Source organism: Pelecanus crispus, chromosome 2 (assembly GCF_030463565.1).
Source record: "Pelecanus crispus isolate bPelCri1 chromosome 2, bPelCri1.pri, whole genome shotgun sequence".
In the NCBI taxonomy this organism is placed as follows: domain Eukaryota; kingdom Metazoa; phylum Chordata; class Aves; order Pelecaniformes; family Pelecanidae; genus Pelecanus; species Pelecanus crispus.
In genome coordinates, this window is record NC_134644.1 from 107,076,868 (window position 1) to 107,101,497 (window position 24,630).

At 40.5% G+C, this 24,630-nt stretch overlaps 2 protein-coding genes across 3 annotated transcripts in view; one reads left to right on the plus strand and one right to left on the minus strand.

Annotated features, from left to right (window-relative positions):
* The window catches only part of INVS (inversin), a 103,771-nt gene extending 92,752 nt beyond the window's left edge, over positions 1-11,019 (minus strand). The window contains exons 1-2 of the mRNA XM_075728337.1: positions 10,893-11,019; positions 5,342-5,508 (exon numbers count right to left, since the gene is read on the minus strand). Coding sequence (XP_075584452.1) covers positions 5,342-5,508; positions 10,893-10,998 — 273 coding nt within the window. The 5' untranslated portion in view covers positions 10,999-11,019. The remainder of the gene's footprint in view (positions 1-5,341; positions 5,509-10,892) is intronic.
* A 7,328-nt stretch (positions 11,020-18,347) lies between these two features.
* ERP44 (endoplasmic reticulum protein 44) overlaps positions 18,348-24,630 on the plus strand; it is a 55,446-nt gene continuing 49,163 nt past the window's right edge. For both annotated transcript variants that reach the window (XM_075705191.1, XM_075705192.1), the window contains exon 1: positions 18,348-18,471. In XM_075705191.1, coding sequence (XP_075561306.1) covers positions 18,406-18,471 — 66 coding nt within the window. In that variant the 5' untranslated portion in view covers positions 18,348-18,405. The remainder of the gene's footprint in view (positions 18,472-24,630) is intronic.

Here is a 24,630-nt window from a genome sequence, read left to right on the forward strand (position 1 = left end):
AGACATTGACAACATCAAAAACTACATCAGCCAGACTTCTAAAAGGATGATTTAGCTAGTCAGTGTGTCCTAAGGTACTCATCTTTACTTTAGGGTGAAAGAATTGCACCCTACAGTGCATTAACTTTAAAAGTGATGTAGATTACTAGCTCAGATTTAGATGTCTGCAATGTAAGTTTCTACAGTTACTTGAGATTATTCTCACCCTATTGTCTCACATTGTATTGTAGTATATTTTAAATATTTTCCATCAAGAGAAAAAGATACATTTGTTACATTTAAGCGAAGAGCTTAACTTTCTAGCTCCTTATTCATGCTAAGAATCTTTTCCAGACCAACAGATGTGTAAAGTTTAAAAGCTGTAATACAAAGGATGTCTATCACCAAATGGAAGACTTATCATTAAGAACATAATTATTATCATTAAGCAACCACTCAGCAAAGGTTATCATATCAATGTATAACCACAGTTGTTTTCAAAAAGCATTGCTATTTCAAGTAGTATTAACAGCTGAAATTTCTGAGCCTACCTTATTAACTTCAGGTGTGAGAACACTTACACTTAATCTGCTATCAAAGAAAGGTGGCTAGGCAGACCAATAAGTAAGAGAATATCCCACCTCTTACTTCCAGAATGACATTAATGTAGTCTGAGACAGAGACATTGCAAGAACCCTTTGTTGAGAAGCTGATACATCTTTCCAGGTAACTATTGCTTTATAGAGATGCTCCAGTGACAAAAGCCATTTGGACAAATCACAGCAAGACAAGGATGACATAGCGACTTTGAGTTCTGAGACCTCAGTTTCCTCATTAATTGGTAAAGATGACCTAGATATTAAAACTGTATTAGACAGGGTTACTGAAACCATCATATCACCTTCGCTTTTTAGCTTGGAACTGAAAGAACATGGAATAGCATGGGTCAGTATGCCTAGCTATACTATCAGAAATATTTTTGATAGAGACTATGAACAGCATTTATACCAACTGCAGAAATTTTGATACTGTTTATTGATACCCAAAGCAAAACAGAGCTATTTTTGACAACTCACTGTTCTGAAAGATGTCTTCTAGGACACTGGTGGGACAAGAAGCAAAAGCACTTGAGTGCACCAGAATACCTAGGAAGAGATCACCTACATAACTGCAAATAATAGAGTAACTATTTAAAAAGGAGCTAGAAATGCCATTAGGAAAAGATGAAGGATTAAGGAAGTACTGTGAGGCTCTCTATCATATTGGATAATGTTTTGTGTGGCCATATGGGTAATTCTGTAATTTTTACCTGTAATTTAGGAAGAATCTCTGTATTATCAACTAATGAGAATTTGAATTTTGATCACTGGATGCAACTGCTAGCATTTTGGAAGACTGAAAGAAATGCTTTTACTAAGTAAAATCCTTATGCAACAGTAATAACAAACATGACGAGGAGCAAAAGTTGTCCGTTCCTCTGCAGACAATAGCTGGACGTATAAAACTTGCAGAAAGGTGGAAGTTAAAAATAAACCTAAAATATAACAGAGAGCTGGTATGTACATATGTATATGTATACACACTCACCAGTTATAGGCAGGTGTGTAAATCATGCAGGTATAGTTAGAAGCTAGTTATGTAAGTGTTAATGGAATGATGTTACAGCTGTTCATTTAAGTCCTATCCAACCAGAAATCCATCCTAGAGAAGAAAGACAATTAAGAGTCCTAATTCATTTTTCTTATTACTAATGATTTATGATTGAATTCAGGGCTATGCCACATTTCTGAATGTTTGTTCTATAACAGGGATAAAAAAAAACCCCATGCAAACATTTTACTAGGACCCAAAGACATGAACTGGCAGTCCTTTTAGTTAGCTAGTTGTTCAGTGAAGTCTCCAGACAGAAAGACAGGAATAGCTTCATCTCAAGTGAGCAGGCATTTCTACCAATACATTAGCACAGTTATTTGATGCTGGAGAGAAAAGAAAGGAAAGAACCTTACATTGGCTGTAGTTTTAGCTGATACCGAGAGAAAGAAGTATTGCAAGATTCTCTGACAGACAAATGGCAAAAAGCATCATGCAGAGAATGAAAGCAATTTTTCTTTCAATAACCAGGATTACTAATGGGAGAGTCACCATCTTGAAACTAAACACATGAAGGAAGACATTCAGATTCCTTCTGTCCAAGATGGCTAAATCATTCTTTCTGTTTGGCATTAAAAGAGTATCTTCTCACTAACTCTTTGCCTCTGAGACAGTTCTGTCGCTCCCAAATAGAGCAGAGACCATTTTTTGTCAAATCAACTGCAAGACTGTTTCAGATGAACACCTGTAACAGACATGTAAAGGAAGCCTGTAGAATGATAACCTAAAGAGACTCAAATATTCTGGCAACCAGCTCTAGCCCTCAGGATGTCTGCTGCAATCTGATGAGTAAGGTGTTCCAAAAGCACTCCCAAGAGACTGCAAAAAAATGGCAAAAGTAATTCTAGTACCTAGAGAGGAAGGTTCCTACTGAGGAAACCTAACTGCATTTTACATCCATCTGCTTTAGCTGAGAACATGTGTGTGGAAAGATGTCTTCCCTTTCCTGCCTCTTCACTGGTTGCATGTAAAGGTCTCTGCATTAACCTTAACTTCTCTCTCCAAAGAAAATGAAAATTAGGATGTAACTCAAGTGCAATTTAGGAATCTGAAATCTCCAAGCACTGTCATTCTGTGACTACAAATGAATAGAGATTTAGAAAGTCATGTAAACCTGTTCTGAAGAAGTGCAGGACAGTGACTGACTGACTCACAAGCTTGAACACAAAAAAACTATAAAGTGGCCCTGGTAAATAAATAGATTCATGATTAACCAACACTGACAATAAAACTTTGGAAATGGGTTATCTCACAGCATTTTTCTTTTTCTCTCTGAAAGTCAACTTCCAGTATTGGTTACAGAGGAAAAATTTTTTTACTTTGGGGGGGAAAAAAAAATTAGCCCTTACGTTAGAGGAGAACATAAACCAAAAGTATCAGAGAGGAGTAAGAAGAATGTAAAACATTATTTAAACAGCCAAAACGGCATGGAACATGAACTTGGTTTAAATTTTGAATTATATATTTTGCAGAAGGTATTCATGATAGAAATTCATATCTTAAAATGTTAATAAGGAAACACTGAAGACAAATTTCACACACATGAAATGTTGATTTTGTAAGCTGACATCGATAGTGAGTAACTGCTCAGAAGGCACAGAATGCAGTTTTACAGGACAGCTAAGCAATCAGCCAAATGCAAAGCAGCTGCAAGGGCTGTCTCCTGACCACTTTTTGCTACCCCAGCACTATGATGGCACAAGCACTTACGTGGCTATGGGGTGAATCACATCTATCTAGTACATCACACAATAAGTAGGTGACTGCATAAAATCTTCTGCTATAACAGCATGAGGTAAAGACAGTACCTTTTTTTCCAACTGCGGTGTCAACTGAAAACACATCTAAGATGGTCCAAGTATCACATGGTACAAACTGCCCTTTCATGATTGCAGCAAGACATAAGGGAAATGGAGAGCACATGCAGTTAATGGATATTATGCCAAGGCAAAATATCTCTTGCCTTGAATAGCTGCAGAACAAATATCCACAATATGAAGACACAGACAGAGGTTTAAACAAGAATTTATGTTGTTTTAATATGCTAAAATGTATTTTAAAAAACTGGGGAAAACGTAATTTTTAGAATTAAGTTTTTAATATGATTAAAATGTTCATGTGCCTATCAGGTCATAAAATCTAAAGCCTATATGAACACCAAGCAAGTATAGTATCTTACAGCAATTTTTTAAGTCTCTGACATTGTTAGTTTATGAAATACCTATCTTTGAAACAACAACATTCAGAGTAAGCTGGTCACTTAGAAATATGGAGTTAACCCTGGTACACTAGAGACAAGGTTATGATGACGACTGAAATATTTCATCAGGGTGTTGTGGTATGTAAACAAACAGATGAATTAATAACTCAGCTATAACCTACTGTAACTAATTACAATAGTAGTCAAGTAATGTAGTGCATTACTGTACACATTTCAAGAATGCATTCACGCTAGTTTTTAATAGTTAACATTTTTACGTAAGGAATTCGTAAATTTAAAATATTAAATGAACACTTAATTCCCAATAAGGGATGCAGTAGCACAGACCACGCAGTCCTTCTGGACTCCCAAGCAAGTGCAATTGAACAATGTTATCTTATAATCTTCCCAAATGGTTCTCTATTCAGTTGCATATATCCCTCCTTACTAAATACTGTGACCATACTAGAGCTATCTTAATGTAAACCTAATTAAATAAAACAAAATAAAACACAAAGTACATTAAAAAGTATATAAAACATCTGAACAATGTGAAAGATTATGAACAGGGGACAAGTTATCTAATAAATAGAAATGGTTTGCTACAAGAATCATGGCAGGCACTCTAACTGGTACAAAAGACACAGCTTAGATAGCCAAAACAACTTTAACTCTTGAGCAGTTACAGTTTTAAACATACTATAAAAGGTAAAATAGTAATAAAAAGCTGTTCCTTTCAGTTTGAGTTTTTAATCTTCTCTGTGGAGTCTTTTTCATAGTTTATGAACTCAACCTTCTTGGTTAGCTAGCCAACCCACCTTTTTTTTTTTCCTTCTTCTCCTGTCAGCAGTTTGCTCATTCTCCTGTAACTGTAGACACTTCCCCCAGCTCTACACACACTCAAAATTTATGTCAGCTCTGAAGTTACACTTTAAACTACTTTTTATTCTATTGTTGAATACCTCCTTTAGCACCTCTTCAGTGGGACAACATCATTGGACAACATTATAGACTGAAAGTGTAGAAGAAAAAACAGACAGTAATGCATTTCCCTCCTAGTTCTGGAAATGATTTGGTATTCCATATCCTTGAAATTCTCAGACACGGCATTACTAGTTAGCAGTATATGGCCTTACATCCACTGAAATTAATGGTAACGTCCTAAGGGGTATCAGAGTGTATAAAATTTAGTCTTTACTTAGAACTGGCTATCCCAAAATAGACAAGGACTATTTTTCCTAGAAAGTACATCTTAAACCAGCAATGAATTATACTGTTTCTGCAGACAGCTACAAATACACTGAGTAAAAACATTAAAAAATAAAAAATAACTCTCCAAAGTCTTACTTTGGGATGGGCCAAGTTTTTAAAAAACTCATAGCATTATTTGCCTCTAAAATAGTGCAAGTTTCTAAAGATACAACATGCTTACTCAATACAATAAAATCTCCTTTATACCTGTTGTGAATGCCGCAAGTTTATGCAACAGCAGAGCACTTTTAATGTAATTACCTTTTGTGCAGCAAGATGGAGAGCAGTTCTTCGGCTACGATCTGCTCTATTAACATCGGCTCCAGCCTTCAGCAATGCCTCTGCACAGTCCAGCCTGTCAGCCAATACGCAGTACATAAGTGGAGTTCTTCCAAACTGGTCCTCTTTATCTTTCAGCTCAGAGTTTCCTAAAAAAAAAAAAATTAAAAAATCATGTGAAACAATTATGTCTATGAGAATCTAAAAGTAGTACTTTTTTATTAAAAGAGTACTTTAATTGAAAGTAGTATTTTCTCATTATAAATTAACAGAGTGATCAAAATAATGGGGTATAAGATAAACCCAAAGCTACTATTTTTTACCCTGTTTTTACTGACATTTATAGGACATTTCAAAATATATTTACAGAAAAAAGTACATTCAGAAAACATTAGTTCCACAAATACACCTACCACCAGTACCATTCTGCAGCGGCATAATTATAAATGATTTTTAAATAGTTATATAGGTCTTGGCTGCAAAGTTTACTTTAAAAAATATCAACAGCAAGTAAACCAAATAGTCCTTCTGCAACCTGTGAACACTGTAACTAAAACAAGCTTTGAAGCCTACTCACAGCAATGTTTATTTAAAAAGCATAAACAAGTCAATATTACATCAATACCATTATTTATTTCATAGTGCCTTACAACATAGAAAGTACCGAAATACTTCTCAAGCTTTCTTGAATTGATACAGTTAATAAGGCAGCAATTAAGCTAAATAAGAAGTTTGAGGTCCTATAAAAAAATCAAAACATTGTATTCCTATTCACAGTCAAAAAAAACCCAAACACCCCACCAACCCCCAAACCAGTATGCATGTTCCACTATAAAGTTTTGTATTTCTATTATGTCACCACAAAGAAACTAGCACCTATAAATTCATGGGTATTGACTATCCTACACATCCCAACTCTAAATACATCTCCCATGTAGCAACATCGTCTACAATTATTCAAGGAACACTGAATTTTAACAGGTAAGTTAATTTTTCTCTTTAAATATTCTCGTTTGCATGATCATTGATGCTTCGAAAGAACTCCAGCAGAGGCATACTTCTCCTTTACAAACACAATCTTCAGTCTCCCCCAGCTTATTATACTTATCTACATATCCAGTAATAGTATTCTCAATTATAATTTCTATTGATTCACCCAGCAGAAGAGTCAAGCAGATTAAATGTGAATCAAGGGGAATATCAAGGATTAAAATTCGTTCCCTACCAACCAAGCCTCTCACAAAAACCACTTTTAAGCAGGATATTGCCAGTTAGAGCAATCATTTGCTCACTGACTTAATTTCCAAGTTCCTTTAAAACCGTTGAGTGAATACCATGTTGTTCTCATGATTCATTTTGTAACACCTTCTCTTGCTCACAAATTGGGATTTGCACTGAGAAAACTCTTTCTGCTCTGTAAAAAACAGTTCAGGAACCTTTCCAAGCTCTTCTGTGAATACAGATATAGGAACATTTTTTTTGTTCTTCACCCATGGCTTTGTCTTCTCTGACTGCCCCCTCACCTTGACAATCCACTAGTTTTATGACTAATTTTTATGCCTCTAACAAATTATTAAAAAAATATAAGAATGTAGAGAACTAAAAGAAAGAAATGGGTAAGGTCAAGATGAGCAAAAATAGCATAAAGCTCAAGTACAACCCAACTAAATAGAGCAACAAACTTCTAATTTCATGTACAGCTCCCAAAGAGTGATGTAACTGATGACAAAGAGTTTCCATGACTGCAGACAGTCTGAGTGAAAAATGAGCAAGACCTCCAAAACTTGATGCCAGCGATTTGCCTGAAGCTGCTGCACTGATTTTTTTAAGGGAAAGAAACTATCTTCCGCTAACAGTAGGTTTCTTTTTGTTATTATTTCATTTGCTTACAAGACTCTGTAAGGCCCCTAGAATGGTTAAGGTTCTGTGGGCATTTCCCTGAAAGAGTGTCTCTATGCTCAGGGTAAGAGACAGGACAAGGACTATACCACCATCAGGTGCTAAGCAGGACTAACTTCATGAAATGCGCTAACCACAGCACCTTGTGGACCTCACAGTTGCAGTAAATTGTTATTTTCTGCAACCAAGAAAGCACAGGTAGCCTTCTAAACATTCACATATTGGTGTATCTAAAATGTGCCATGGCAAAATGAAATTCTCTTCCACATACGTGCCTAAGAAAGGAAATTTGTTTGATCCCCTTTCAGGATCAACATCCTCACCCCACCCAGATTACGCATTTCATAAGCTTGTTGCCAATGGAGGTCACGAACACCACAGAATCAAGTGGCCCAATTCCAAAATTTAACTCTCATATTCCTATCTCATCACTTCTTCACAGCCTGTGCAAGCAGTCACATCAGACTCTAACATTTCTATGCATTTTTCAAACCAGAAGAGCATAAAGTGCAGGAGGACATGAATTCTGCTTAATTATTAAAAGGCAGACCATCTCTTGTTACTTGCAAGAATCTTGCCTTTTGTAATATCCGATTTGAGTTTTATTCAACCTCCCACATTGAAGAACATGGAAGAGAGAAGCAGAGAATCAAAAACATGCAACTGCATATTTGCAACCCAGAATTTATAGTTAACATTTACAATGAAACATTGTATCAGAGTTTTAGAAGCACTTGTATGCGAGCAATATACGATAAGGGTTTTAGAATGAGGAGTTGGACTGAAGGGACACTTCAGTATAAAGACTATTATACACATTGTTGTGTTCTAATAAACAATTAAAACAATTGCATCTTCCTGAAAATCTACATAAATGCCGTAAATGCAAATTGATCCTCCAAACACAAAATTAAATTTTGCTCTCTTTTTGCCTAGGATTAAAATCATACAGATGGGTTTTAACACTGAAGAACTGTTAATTAAAGACATGTTCAGTGTTGTATAAAACATAGAAAAGAAAATACTGTGAGTATTCCCCAAAGCCTGAGACCATACAATTCTGAAACAATGTGATACAGTACTAAGCAATGCATGCAATGCAAACAATGAGCACACTTTTGTCAGAGCATTGGTTATACAATAAACACTTGGCATGTACTGTGCTTGATGGTATTTAACCCACAGGCTGTTTAGAAAGTCCTGTAATGAAGCATCAGTTGTGGTTAACATAAAGGGACTCTTTGTTCCAAAGCCCTCTTTCTCTATATAAATTTTCTACTTACCTTTGATTCTGTCTATTTATGCCTCTGATTGGTACGGGATGTCAAAAGGAACACAGTATCCAGAACACACTATATTATTTCAAACACCTGTTCCTTTAAAATCACAGGCTATTGGGCAGTGGATTACACATGTGTCCATACTCATGAATTATATGCAAACACAATGCATATGTTTGTATACAGTCATGCATGCTCCATCAAGCTACTGATGGGAAAAGGAATAATCACCAAACAGGTTAGAGGGACGGCTCTAAGAGACTGTTTAACGAGCCTCTATGCCCCTCCTATGTCAATAACTGAATAGGGAAAACTCAGAGAGGAAAATAATAATCGATTTAGGGGTAAAAAGCCCTCCCTAAAAGAAAGAGAAAGCCAGACTTTATGTTGCTGCATATACTGCTAGCCACATAATCAAGATGCAAAGCTTGGCTGTGTTAGGAAAATGTTGTTAAGCAATCCAGCATATGCACACATAATGCTGAAGTACGGTCCTGAATTAGATGCTGCTGCTAAGTGCAGTCATGAAGTTCAGTGAATAACACCAATTGCTCAATTTACTTCTGGCATCAAGTTATACTTTCAACAGTGCCTGGTAAACAGCTAAAAATATTACTCTGATGCATTCTTCTTCTGCTAGGCAATACTCCTTTTTTTGGTCCTGTCCTGGCAAAAGTAAGGTCTGTGTCATATCCTGTCAAAACACGACAAAGCAGAAAAGCTTTGCTATTTTGCAAATTTTGCTATTATAGCAAAGGCTGCAAGGATTATGCAGTTTTTTCTCCCATGTAAAAATAACATACAGCATTTTTATTTTGTTGCTGCATGATTGCCATTAAAAGAACAGTGATTTCCATGTCTGGTTCTAATGGCTTTTTTGTGGTATATTTGACAAGGTGTACCAGCAACACAGAAGTACTTGTTCCCTTGTGTTTTCAAAATACATCTTCTGGCTGCTGAGATTAGCAAAAACATACTGAAGTCAACAAAAACTCTTTGTTGTCACTTCTAATTGTTAGCCAGGATTTGACAGCTCAGACTTTTTTCCCCCTTCCATATGCAGGCAGAGAACTTAAAAAAAAAAACTTGGTATTTAAAGCTACTTTGTAGCTGCATCCCACAGATTTCTAGAAGCATCTGCATATTAACTGCTCATATGTTGTTTATAAAATGTTCTACAAAAGGTGACCAGATAGCATTAAATGCAATCAGTGTGTGTTTGAGCCATCATATGACAAAGCTGAAGGCCCAACAAAAAATACTTGTTTCAATCAGTAGAGCTTCTATAAAGTCAGTTCCCTCAAACTTTTTCTCCTATTTGAGTTAAATAACTTCTAATTATCTTTTGAGTTAGATATACCTTGTAAAGAAGAACGATTTACTGCTTTCTATACAGCTTAAGACAATAGATCCACATAGCTTACTACCTTGTCTTCAACATAGGTCAGCAGAAGATACATGAAGAAACTTGACGGTTGGTTTAATGTGATTACCATTAAATCCTATACAGCCATTAAAACTGACAGCGGCATAAATACAGACTAAGTTTCTTATTGTTTCACAGTTCTTCACCCTCACCAAGCTCCAGGAATGGGATTTTCAAAAAACACTGAGCAAATAAGACTTCCACAGTATCAGCTGGAATTGCATTTAATCAGAAACTCTGAAAATCAGTCTTCACCTATCATATGACAGCCTTCCAAATGTATGTAAGATTGTTTTTGAAACACAGAACACATACTGCTTTTGAAAACTACTAACTTGGAATGCCACACAGTTCTTGGACAGAGAGGGAAGGTGCAATCCTGGGCTTTTTACTGGCTGGGATTTTTTTTCTTTAGTTCAGCTTCAATAGGACCAGACTCTCTCCTTCCATTTAATTTGTCTTGAGAAACATCGTTAGCGTATCAGAATCAAAGTAACAAACAGGGCTGGCTCATTTTGTCCCCAAATACTATACTGTGACATGACTTCATTAACTATAATAAATGATCTGAAAAAACAAGTTTATCAAATTTCCCACAAAAGCAATGACTCAAAAAATAAGAATTTGGGGCCAAAACATTTCAGCCCAAAGCACTTCTCCAGAATTTCAAATTCCCTGAAACAGGAGTTCTGCATAACTCTTCTGGTTGTATCACTTACCAATTTTCTGGTTTACTTCACACAGAAGTACCAAAGGCAACAGAAAATAAAAAGTAAGAAGAATCAGTCCTATTTTCAGGACTACATTTATCCTAGTAATGCATATCATCAAGAAATGAAAACATATCTTAAAGATCAGAGCAGTAAGTCAAAACCAAAAAGCTGCAGTTCTGAAGTAATCAAAATGCATCTACACTGAAAACATTTACCTGCTATTAGCTTTTGGAGGGTACTCTTATCTCCATTAACAGCAGCAGCATGCACTTCAGATGCTAATGAGGAACCACTGAAAAGGCAGTTTGCTGAAATATTCATACTCTTTCAAGGTATTACCATAGGTCAGATCTGCACCACCAACATTTTTTGTAGGAACTCAGTTCTAGAAAAAAAACAATAAAATAGAATGAATTTTATCATGAGTCATTAAAATGATTCAAACAATGCTAAAGAGAATAAACTGTTCTGTTAAAAACAGAAAACAGCAAACACGTTTCTTATTTCCTGGATTAAATCTACCTCTAGCCAAGATTCAACCAGAAAAAACCTACATTAAAAAGATATACACACACATATATATATATTATAGTTTCATTGCCTTCAACATAAATTTCAGTCAATAAGCTTTGCAGAAGTCTGCAAATAGGATAGTGTTTATATACAAATCCAACAGACTGTTCCTCAGAGTGTTGGCATGCATGCTTCAATTCAGTAACCAATGAAGTTTGTTACCAAGTATCAACTTGATATATTCATCCAGTACTAGCTATCTGGTTGTATTTTACCGTGATGGCCTATGGACATATGCAGGACAAGGTTTATAAGTTGAAGTAGTATCTTGTATTTGATGAACTGGCATAACTGAAGCAATCAGATCAGCTTTCTAGATCATAAGTGTTCTCCAAACCTGAACAGAAGTGGGAAAATGTGTGTGTAGGAAAATCCACAATGAAACAGACCAGGAGTCTGGTTCTAAAGCCTGTCTCAAACTGGCCAATGGTATATGCCAAAGAACAGAGCATATATATATATATCAATTAAAAATTGACAAGCCTGAGGGACAGGATGCCATCCAGAAGGACCTGGACAAGATCCACAAGTGGGCCCGTGTGAACCTCATGAGGTTCAACAAGGCCAAGTGCAAGGTCCTGCACCTGGGATGGGGCAACCCCCGATATCAATACAGGCTGGGGGATGAAGGGATTGAGAGCAGCCCTGCGGAGAAGGACTTGGGGGTACTGGTAGATGAAAAGCTGGACATGAGCCAACAATGTGTGCTTGCAGCCCAGAAAGCCAACCGTATCCTGGGCTGCATCAAAAGAAGCGTGGCCAGCAGGTCGAGGGAGGGGATTCTGCCCCTCTACTCTGCTCTGGTGAGACCCCACCTGGAGCACTGCGTCCAGCTCTGGGGCCCTCAGCACAAGAAGGACATGGACCTGTTGGAGTGGGTCCAGAGGAGGGCCACCAAAATGATCCGAGGGCTGGAGCACCTCTCCTATGAGGCCAGGCTGAGAGAGTTGGGGTTGTTCAGCCTGGAGAAGAGAAGGCTGCGAGGAGACCTTATTGCGGCCTTTCAGTATTTAAAGGGGGCCTATAAGAAAGATGGGGACAAAGTTTTTAGCCAGGCCTGTTGCGACAGGACAAGGGGTAACGGTTTTGAACTAAAAGAGGGTAGATTTAAACTAGATACAAAGAAGATTTTTTTTGCAATGAAGGTGGTGAAAACACTGAACAGGTTGCCCAGAGAGAGGTGGCAGATACCCCATCCCTGGCAACATTGCAGGTCAGGTTGGATGGGGCTCTGAGCACCCTGATCTAGTTGAAGATGTCCCTGCTTATTGCAGAGGGGTTGGACTGGATGCCCTTTAAAGGTCCCTTCCAACCCAAACCATTCTATGATTCTCTATATATGAATATGATTTTGTCCCCCTCTTCCAAATACTCTCCCAACCTACACTTATTTCTAGTTCAAACACTTCCTGAAGTCAACTTGGTTTCTGTGTATTTAGTACTCTGCAAATTCTTATTTTTTTCAATTAATTTCTTTACTGTAAACGTATCCAGTCTCCTCTTAAGATCAGGTAAACTTATAGCATCCACAGCATCCATTGGCAAGGAGTTCCACACCACAACCAAACACCGTATGGACAAACCGCTTGCCTTCATCTGTCTTGTCCTGGCTCTTGCCATCTGAGGGCCCTTAATCCTTGTCCTGGAAGGGACATTAAATAAATGATTCTTATCCATCAAAAATTATTCCACAGATTTTTAACATATCCTTCCCAATCATATCTTCCTCTAGCTGAAAGAGTCATAGCTTACTTAGCTGTTACCCAGGCAGCAGCTTTTCTGTATGCATGACCATTTTAATTGCCCTTATTTGGACCTTTTCACAGTTCTGTTCTAACCTTTTTGAGATGGAAAGAAAACTCCACTAGTTATTCAAGATGTGGGCAAAACACAGATTTATGCAGTGGTATAATGGCATTCTCTTCTTTCTTCTCTGTTTCTTCCTTAAATCATACCTACCTACGGTTGCCTTCCTAGCCTCTTCTGAAACAGAACTGCTACCTTCACTGAACTACCACTTCCTCAAGATCTTCATAATGATCAGCTCAGGTCTACACACTATTTCAGAAATGAAGAAGGTCCTGCACAGTTGAAAACTTGTTTATTTTCTCCAAAAGTATCAAACATTTGAATTTCTACTTTCAATTCTTACCACACTTCACATTTGGAATGGAAAACAAACTGAGGTGAGTAAACACTAATTGTACACACCAGAAAAAAAAGAGGAGGTATCGCTGAGGCTATCTACTGAATTCTGGGAATTTTTCACCTCATCTTCTGTTCCGTGTTAATTTAAATATACTCATTTTTTCATGTCCCACATTTACATCATAGTACACTTGGAAAACTGCAAGAGGAAGCTATTTTGCTTCATTTGTTATTTTCAACCATCTTTGGTTTATTTGTTCTATAAATTTGATATATTGCTGCACAGCATCTGTTGTTATTAAGATAACTGCAGATGGATGCATATCAACGTTGGGTGGAAATGTTATTAAAATAGCAGAAAAACATTCACTTTTATGTAAAATGAAGTGAAAATTTCTACAGCAAATATTAAGCATGAAGTAATAAAGGTAAAGGCCTTTACCTGCCAACAAAAAAAATAAAATAAAATACAACTTAATACTCTAATATAATTGCAGACTCTTCTTCACAAGCTCGACTTCCTTGGAGAGCTGATAAGAAAATTAATACAGGAAGCTTCATGGCGAACCTAATCAGCTACTCAAAGAACATCTGCACAATCACGGTATCAGTTCACACCACATCCCTGGAATAAGCACAATTACAGAACCATGTGGTTGTGCAAACCTGCTCAACAACACATCAATATACTGCATCCACTCTACATGAAAACACTCAGCTATAACTCAGACATTGTCTAAAGTACACCACACGATAACTGCAGACAAAGCTTTTAACACACTAGTGTCTAAATTGCTGCTTCTCCATCTTGTCCTCAGACAGCCAAGTGCATGCTATGCCGCTTCATTCAACAGTTAACTGCATCACTGAACACTTTGTTCCTGAAGTCTGTCTGGTTGAGTTTTCATGAGCCATGCAAGTGGGTTCATCATGTCCTAAGAAATATAACACCTTACCTCCAACCTCTCTCCCCTACAAAAGCTAGGAACGGTGTGACTAGAAAGGCAGAAGATGCTGGTTTCCTTGAGTACATATACTAGAACTCCTCACTACTGGAACACTTCCTTGCTTGTGTTCACAGATCTCCCTCTGCCGTCTGTTGGTCACTTCAGAACCAGGAGTAAATAAGGTATTGCCTAACTTTATCACTCCTTAGAGAACATGTGTTATGGAAACATGCAATGGCTCATGACACTTTAATAAAGCAAGCAATTTCTCCAAACCCAACTTTTGTTTCAGGCACCCCCATAAAATTATTTCAGAAATCACCCTAGTCTCTTACCCAACAACCAACTTCCCAATACCAAACATTTGTTCCTGTCTGAAGTGATCAGTTATTCGAGCGCAATAGTTACTTGCTTCCACATAAGCAATGGTGCACTCTGATGAGAACGCTAGTGCAGAAGCATGAGGATGAGCTCCTCACATGACTTTATGAAAGTATTTTTTCTCATTAATAGTTCTGGAGGCACTTCTGGTCATCTGAAATCTATAGAACAACATGATCCTATCCTACCACTCTCCTCTTCTTCCATGCACCTCAGAATGACATGACAATGATGATATTCAATATCTCTTGGGACTCATATATGCTTCCATCCTTACTGAGTTTGGTGAAACTCTCTACGTTTCAGAAAAGCCATCGAACATTTTTTTGACACACTTGTTTCACCACATAAGTAGGTGATCCTTCCCATAATCAGAACTGTGTCATTAATGGATTCATGGTTTTGCTGACTTCTAGGAGCAGAGAACAGAAAGGAGTTCAAAGAGTCTAATGTGACAGGAGGTTAACAACATTTTCACTTTTAGAGCCATGTAAGACAGGCTAACAGTGCAATAACACACCACAACAAATTACAGAAAAGCTCAACTTGACTTGGTGCTTAAGAAAGCCAAAGAAAATGCAGATGCATACATGACAGCACAGGGTGGACAGAGCTTACACTAGCCCAAACAAGCCCAAATACACTTCAAGACACAAAGCACAACTGTTTTAATTTTAATGTAACAGCCCTTCAAACGTTCCCAGCACCAGCTACAATCATTGTTTCCTTTTAAGGAGGAGAAAGAATATCCACATATTTCAAAATACTTGCACCATTCTCTGCTTCCCAAGTATCCTCTCCTCCTCCTCCTCCAACAAAACTGCTTTTTTCACTTTTTAGGACACGTAATTGATATGTTTCATTCAAAGCTAAACTATTCCTCCCAGTCTAGCAGTATGGTTTATGCTTTCTGAACCAAAAGGGACAGCATGAAACTGAGTGTCACAAGGAGTTGCAGTGCCTCCCCCAACATTAACTATTACTTTTTTTCCTCCTTGGTTATTCCTACAGCTATATAAATTTGCCTGCTATATGAAGGAAACAACAACACTCAACTGCAGTCTGAATGAGAGGAAAGAAACAGAAGGGAAAAGGCTGCAGAGATGGCCCACATGCTACATAGTTTAACATGCACTTGGCATACAAGATTACAGCTTGTCTTTAACTTGCCTCCATCTTTTCCTCAAAAGCTTTCTCTGGATACAGAGGATACATCAGGACTCTAAATTAGTAAGTGGACCTATATGCACCATTGGAATTTTACACTTGTTGGAATTTTGAGATACTAGTTTTATTCCCCAAAGCTATCACCGATGTCTTTTCCTCCATTTTCTTTACATTTTACTCTTCCATAAAGAAATCAAGTTAATATAAAACATCCAGGGGCAGCTGTGTAAAATTCAGCAAATACTGGAGAACTTAGTAAAGGACCAGAAGTATCCAATTACATCAAGAATTACATAAAACTGATTGCATACACAAGAGAATCAATAATGAAAGATGTTGAGAATTTCCAGATGAAAACAAGAGCCGCAACTACATAAAGTGTCAGTAATCATACAGGTGAGAGAAGCAACCAATTATCTTTACAGCAATTCTCAGTACAGTATCATAACTCCATTGGAAGAGCTAATTCCGCATCAGAGAAATTCTCAAATATTAAGAGGAACTATAAAAGGAAAATATGTAACTTTCCTCAGATATTTCTCTCATGTATATAACAAACAGATTAATTGGTACCTCGACGACTTGTTTGATAAAGATCCTCATTAAGAAAAAATGAGGCATTTCTTTCTAAGGGATGAAAAACAACATTAAAAATCAAGAACTAACTACAAGATCTGCTTATAAAAAATTGACATTATCTGTAATATGCATTGTATCATTGGAATCAAGTAAATAATTCACTTTTTCTTCTTTAAGCTAATACGTATAAAAAGATTAGCCTTGTTGAGTCACCTGAAATGAAGGGACAGTCACACAGACACCAAGAGCTCTTCAAGGTATGTGAAATTTCATACCATACTATGATAAGTCTTCTTTGCATTACACAGATAATCAGAATTACATCATTGTTCCATTCAGCAAAACACAAGGTTGTTAAAATTTAAACAAGATCACTCTATCAAATTTTACTGATAAAGTTTCCAAGTGAAGTATGAGCTGCTATGAAAAAATATCAAAGTATTTTTCAAATGTGAATGAATTAATAAGACGTTCATTCTACAGACTGAGGAGCACAGGCTCTTCAGGTAAACATAGCAGAACTGATAAAAGTTAAGTTCCAACTTCAGACCATAAAAAAAGACATGATTTGCATGTATATATTGGTGTTTTCAGCTCATGAAACTGACAGGCCAAATTATTTTTGCAGGGTCACACATAAGGCCTGAGCCTGTTAGGCTTTCTTTGAAGCCAAATTTAATTTGCAAAAAGCTGGTATAAAAGATTTTCTTTTAAACGGCGTTATGCCCTGTTTTACTCCTTACACTTGTGTACATACTGGAAACATGAAGAACGCAAAGTGCAGCTTCCCATGATCTTTTTGAGGCAGCTCTGCAAGGTCTCAAAACATATATATACTGTAAGGTCCAAAGTTTTGCTGGAAGAGGATAAGGACCGCATTTTAGGCGTTCTTCCTTTTCAGTATTTAGAACTCAGGAAGTGACAAAAAGCACAAATCTGTTGAAGCGTCAAGGAGTCAAAATGAGTGATGGTGTTCCACTTTAACCCTATTAGCAAGCTGAAATTTCTCAACCCTCCCACCAGCCGCTCTGCCCCCTCACACAGGCTGCCTTCCCCCGCCCCGCAAACCAAAAGTTGCTTCCCCAGCTCCGAGGAAACGGAGACACCCCCCCCCGGTGCGCACAGCACCCAAACACCCCTCATCTTCCCTGCAGCCAAAAGCCTTTCCCCAGCCCCGGCGGCTGAAGGGCCAAGGCGGGACCCAGCGACACCAAACGAAACGTGGACAGCTTTCTGCGGGAGCCGCCGGGGCTGCCCAACCCGCCGGGGCCCAGCGGAGGCGACTGAGGCCACCCGCCTCGGCAACCGAGCTGCCTGCCGCCCGCCACCGCTGAGGCTGGGCTGGGCTGGGCTGGGCTGGGCTGGGCTGGGCTGGGCTGGGCTGGGCTGGGCTGGAGGGACCCCCCCCCCCCCCCGCCGCCGCCCGGAGAGAGGAACCGCGGGCCCCCCGCACCGAAAACGAGCCCCAGCGCCCGATCAAGAGCGGGAGAGGCTGCGGTGCCGCAGCCACCGCCGCCACCAAGGGCGGTGACAGCCGCCCCCCGGCCTCCCCTCCCTCCTCCCCGCCCCGGCGCCGCAGCTGCGCCCCGCAACTCACCGCCACCCCACCCGCCTCCTCATTGCGCCGCCGCCGCCGCCGCCGCCAGGCCCCGCCCGGCCGCTGAGGGGCGGGGCCGCGGCTCGCGCGCGGGCAGCCCCGGTGCCTTCTGGGATCGCCTCTGCCCCTGCCAGGCGGTGGCGGCGGCGGAAACTACGGTTCCCGGCGTGCCCCGCGCAGCGCGGGAACCCGGAAGTGAGGGGCTGGAGGCGGGGAGCGCGGGGCCCCGCGGTGGAACTTGCCCGGGTGTTTCCTGGCGACGGGGGAAGTGAGGAGCCGCCGCTGCCGCGGAGAGTGGGAGCCGCGTTTCTCCCCCTCCCGGGCGCCCGATCTACCATGAGACCCGCCATCTTCCCGCTCCTGCCTGACCCTGGCTGCCTCCTCCTCCTCCTCCTCCTCCTGGTGAGCGACCGGCTCCCCACAGCCCTTCCCTTCCCCGCCGCTCTCCCGCCCGGCCCGCCGTGGTCCCGCCGCGGTCGGAGAGCATCGGCCTGGACTAGGCGGCGTGGAGGTGGCCGGCGGGCCTCGGGGCTCTTCCCTCCTGGCCGCCAGCGTCCTGCCGCTCGCCCCGCTTGTGCGCGCCGGGAACGTGCCTTGGGCCGGCTGGCGGCCCCCGGCCCCGCCACGCTGCCGCCCTTCGCCTCGCCTCGCCTCGCCGGGCCGGGGCCGCTCCACCGGCACCTGCTCGGCGGGGGATGGGAGGGGAGGGAGGCGAGCGGCGGCTGCGGGAGCGGCCCCGGTTGGCGGAGCTCGGTGTTGTGGCCGAGGCTGATAGGCTGCGGACCCGGAACGGGCCGGCGGCGGGGCGGGGCCGGGCCTGGGCTCGCCGCTCTGCGGGCCGAGGCTCGGGAGCCGCCGTGGGCCCGGGGCACCGGCCTGGCGGGCGGTGGGGCTGGGGCCTGGCCCCGGCTCCTCCGCGGAGAAGGCCGGCGTCGCGCCTCCCCTCCTCAGGAACCGAAGAGGGAAGGCGAGGGGAGGGAGCGGGCCCGGGAGGGCTGCGCAGCCCCTCGGGCGGTAGCGGGAGCCGCGGCTGCCAGGAGGGAGCTGCCCTAACGGTGCCTCTCCGGAGCCCGCTTGCCGCCCCTGTTTCAGTGCTGCCGCCCTTAAACCGAGGGGAGCGGGTGCCCCTGCCCGAGCGAGGAGGGGGCTGCTGGTGGGCCCTTTCGGCGAGCACGCCTGCAGCGAAGTAACCCTGTCCGAGCTCAGTGGCTGAAGCTGGGAAAAGTTCCTGAGCTGTCTTGCACAGGCGTCACGTTTATCTTTAGTTGTCAGACTACATTTTTTTTTTTTTTAGGCTGGCATCACATGCACGACCTAAGCTGCTGTCTGGCTTTGCGCACACAGAAACTCAATCACTGATGTGTGTGTTTTGTGGAGATAAGTTGTCTGTGTTACATTGTGTGGGTTTTTGGTTTTTTTTTTTAAACAGGCTGATGGAGTGATTCTTACTTTTCCAGATTTTTTTTATTGGGCCAGATTCTGGGCCCTTCATAGCATGAGTGACCTGCAGAGCGAAAGGGGACTTGTGTGAATAACTTTAATAGAATTTGGTCTTAAGATACTAATGTGCTTAATCAATCTATTTAAAACATTTAGGAGAACAAAATTGACCAGAAAATGAAGGAATAATTGGGGCTAAAGGTAGATAGAGCTTTGGGGATCCAAAGGGAAGTACATAGTGACGTAGCTACTAATGAATGAATTAGTTAGAAATGTGAAGGGAAGTACTTAATGAACGGAACAAGTACTTGTTATCCCTTTGAAATGTGCACTTCTACCTGGATAAACTCCGTTTAAATTATTATAAACTTGCTGTAGTTTTAGGACTAGTAAATATATGTGATTGGTAGGGTTTGAAAAAACACATCTGAAATGTTTATATATAGATGACTATTTATAGTGTGTTTGCTCACTATATAAGAGACTAAATTGAAGAACCTAGGATTTTCCAGTCGCATCTGTGCATTAAAACAATGTTTATGCACTAAAGTGGTTTTCACCATTGTTTTAAGTACAGACTCCAATGAGCAAAAACAAGGAGTGTGTACTCTTTTAAAATGCCATTTAAATGGACAAGTACAAGTTTGAAAAAGTGGACATGAGTTAATGAAAGCATTTTTCTTTCTTCATGGTACAGTTGATCAATGCAAATTTAATACGCATCAGTTAGATCTATGTGTGCCAACTACAAAATAGGAAGTGGCTAAGATCTAAAATTTCCCCATGTTTTAGTTGCTGTTTCTTTGTGTATGGGTCACTTAAACCAATTTCTAATGTGTTTAAAAAGAACTGTATACATAAAACCTCAAGAAGAATATGGATCAGAGTTGTGGGTTGGGGTTTTTTTAATAATATATAATGTTATCTGTGTAATTCTTCAGCATCATATCAGACATGGCCCTGTGTTGTGAGGTGCCTAGTTACATACTTGGATCAAACCAATGAATCATTTCTTTTAGTAGATTTGTTAAGAGTTTTGGAAAAGTTGTCCTCAGCAGACTGGGAGTGGGAGGGATCCTTTTTTCTTTAGAATTACTGAAAAACTCTTTCACAAAGTATGGTGTCTGTTTTCTTGCAACGTTTGGAGAATCTGGTAGGGTGTGCCAGATTGGCTTTAAAGTTCTGGTAACTTTGTTTTGCTTGTTACTGACAGTCATGAATACTTAAGACTAGCAACATAACTGTGGTCTTGGTTGGTAAGGTTTGGGAGAGCACTCTTCTGCATCCAAAGGATGTGCCATCTAGCAGAGCTTCTTTGATACATCAGTGGTTCCTAAAACAGAATACAGTGATATGTAGCTGTGAAAACAACTTACTAAGCTGGTCTTGCTTAGTAATAACAATTAAGTTTAAAAATAAATTACTTAAATTTCCAGACTTTTGGATAAGCATGCTTTTTTTTCTAGATGGGGAATTAAAATGCTGCAAAAGGAAGAAAAGATACAATGTCGATATCAAAAGAAGTTCTTTTGTCTAAGAAGTTTGACAGTAGGAGATCACTAAAATTTCAGATGGCTTTGGGTCTCACTCTAATATTCTTCTCACTGGTCTCACTGAAGATTGGGTTGTGAGGATGGAGATTACAGCACAAAGCATTACAGGGATACCTGCCAGTCCCAGCACAACCCTTTCCCCTTCCAACTTTTTAACATCATATGCTAGCAGTGTACTGGGCTGCTGGGACACAAAAAGGGGCTGAAGAGAGGAGGGGGGAAGTACAGGCTGGCATGACCCCTGCCTCTGCAGTACTGGAGCTGAGTGGAAGGGCAAGCAGCACACAGCACAGGCTGTAGAGGATCACGTACAGCTGATTGCAAGACTGGAATAAGAGATGCATAGTAATGTCGTGTGGCCCCTTGTGCTCATAGACTAAGATGTTTCTGCCACGTTGGTATATTGCTTAATAGTGGGTAGGACAAATCTTTAAGATGAATGAAAGACGGTGGAATATATGCTGACGGGAAAGTGGCTCATCATGTTCTCCTCTAAGGCAAGGTGTGGTTCTTCGGCTTTGCTATAACTAATCATTCTGTATGTTTGCCTCTACTTGCAGATGTGTATGCTTCGCCTATAAAGAAAATTCTAGAGCAAGGCACTCTGCACATGCTGCTTCTGCAGATGTATGAAAGACATTTGTCATATTGTTCAGTACTTCACTGGGAGGCTCATGCACAGTGTCCCTGAGGAATAGATATGACTAGAGGAAACCACCAACTGATAGTGAGGGAAACGAAGGAGGAAGTTCTCTGTAATATTTCTTTTTTTTTTTTTTTTTCTTCCCCTTTCCCTCAAACAACTGTAAAAGAATTTCCCAATTCTTGCGTTTAGATCTGTGGAGGCTTATTAGGTTTCAAAACACCCCTACTGTACCTTTTCTTTGTAGTTTATTTGGAAAGGTGTCGTGGACAAATTGAGAATGCCTGCTACTTAACATATGTGGCAACACCTTTGGAAGAGCGTATTTGTCCTCTCATATTCTGAGAGTGTGAAATGTTGGACTGTTTTCTGAGTCTTAAAGCTTACCTAGTTTTCCAGTGAGTAGTAGCTTCTCTTGGGGTTATTGAGGAAGCCTGGTGTATGTTCCATTTATGATTCAGTAGCTCCACTATGTGTGCTCTACCCTATAAGTTGATGCAGTTTATCATTGGCAGGTAATATTTAGTGTTACAGTTGGTCTTACACTATAAAGTTTTATATTTTTAGTGAAGCTTTCAAAATACTACTTACATAGCGATGCAATTGCAGCTGTTAGGCACAGTAACTTCAAAGAGGCACTAGTCAATGAACTTTTGAATTTCCTATTAAACTTTTAACTGGCAAAAATACTTTAGGGTAGTATTTCTGTTTCTCGTTTGGCTGCCACTGCCTTTTGGCCTTTCGTGTCTTGTTAATATGACACCAAGTGCCCAAATAGTGAAAGTAAAATGAAATAAAATTATGTCTTAACTTAATGTTAAATGCTGTAGCAAGTAGTAAGTTGCCCGAAGAGAAGTTGAACTCTCTGTACATTTTACAATGTGAAGAGCATATTTCTATGCATTTGCCTCTTTCCACATATGTATTAACAAACAAATTTTTTAGTAGGGAATCCTGCTCAAAATACAATATTCTGAATTTGAGCGTTAGTCAAAGATTGTAGTTACAGGCGAGTTTTAGGCCACTGAGCCTTATACAATGAAAGGGGTTCCCTCCAAGAGTAGCATGGGAGTTCTGAGTTGTCCATCATCTGTCATGCCCTCTGAAGAGTGAGATAGCAGTTAACTGAGGACCTTTCCCTGGGTCATGGGGGCATGGGGGGGGAGGGGCAGAGCTTAGACTCTTGCTGCGAAGAAGAATTGCACTCTTCTTGCTATGCTGTGTGATGGGCAAGTTTCCTGTTTGGAGTACTCAGGAGAAACAGAATTGATTCTTCAAACAGAAGACTCGGGCAATGCTGGAAAATGTATAAATGAGTTATTGACAGTAGGATGTCACAGATCCTATTGCTAGCTGCTGAAGAACTCTGTGGTGACACACTCCTTCATTTTCTTTTGATATTCTTACTGTTCCCCATAATCTGATTTAGGTTTTTTGGCAGGACAGGTTTCTTAAGCAAGAGACTGATCCTCATACTGCTTTCTTGGGAAAGCAGAATTACCACTGGTTATTCTTATACATGCCCAGCAGTTATCCCCCATGTTTTAATCAAACCTATTTCTTTTGAAAGACTTAAGGATTATATCCGGCTGTTCAGGAGGATCAGTTGTTCATTGTTCATTTTGCAGGTTCTTTTGTAAGCCTCACTTGTAGTTTCAGATATTTTGTTTGCTTGAATCATAGAATCATTTAGGTTGGAAAAGACCTTTAAGATCATCCAGTCCAACCATTAACCTACACTACCAAGTCCACACTAAACCAGTCAATGGTAGACTAGACTAAACCATGTCCCGAAGTGCCACATCTACCAGTTTTTTGAACACTTCTAGGGATGGTGACTCCACCACCTCTCTGGGCAGCCTGTTCCAATGCTTGACCACCCTTTCTGTGAAGACATTTTTCCTAATATCCAATCTAAACCTCCCCTGGCGCAGCTTGAGCCCATTTCCTCTCGTCCTATTTCTAACTACTTGGGGGAAGAGAGCAATACCCACCTCACTACAACCTCCTCTCAGGTAGTTGTAGAGAGCGATAAGGTCTCCCCTCAGCCTCCTCTTCTCCAGGCTAAACAACCCCAGTTCCCTCAGCCGTTCCTCATAAGGCCTGTGCTCCAGACCCTTCACCAGCCTTGTTGCCCTTCTCTGAACATGCTCCAGCACCTCAATGTCTTTCTTGTATTGAGGGTCCCAAAACTGGACACAGTAAGGGAGGGAGCTGTCTCATGCAAAAGACAAGTATGGAAATATGCTGTAAATTTTATACCAGAGCTTCTTCAAAACCTCTTCAAGAGAGTCTAGAAATATTTTCAAGTAACGGGTGCTTCAGTAATGGAGTGGGTTTGGATGCATTAGCAATACCTCTCTCTTTTCACTCTCACTCTCTCTTTTCGCGCTCTACTTTCTTCACTCTCCCCCCCTTGTTTGAGAGTGAGTTCTCAGTGATTTAGAGGAGGAACATTTGGGAATGTAAGCAGAAGCAATACAGGGTGTTGATGTCAGAGCCTAAGCAACGTTTTCTTCCAAAACTAAACTGGAGAAAGCTCCCCTGAGAAGTAGGGGAGGGCAGGTGCATTGTAGACAATTAGGAAAGGAAATGAGATCAAATTTCCTTCTGAGAGTTCTGTCTTTACGCTTCTTTCCTCCCCAGTGTGTCCTCATTCATCAGAAGCATGCTAACCATTGGTAGAAACATAGGTAATTTTCTTTCTCAAAACTGTTAGTAATGTCAACTGCTCATATAATCTAATGTAAAAAAAAAGTTCATAACTCTGAGATCTTTAGAAGTTTGATTAATTTTAATTATTTTAATTTACTGGCTTTCAGGTATTTCACTTTACATTGTTAAGGGTTATTCTGTAAAGCTGTTGCTACACTCAGCACTAACTCAGAATATTTGTTTTCACTGCCAGTTCAGGATGCTGTATTT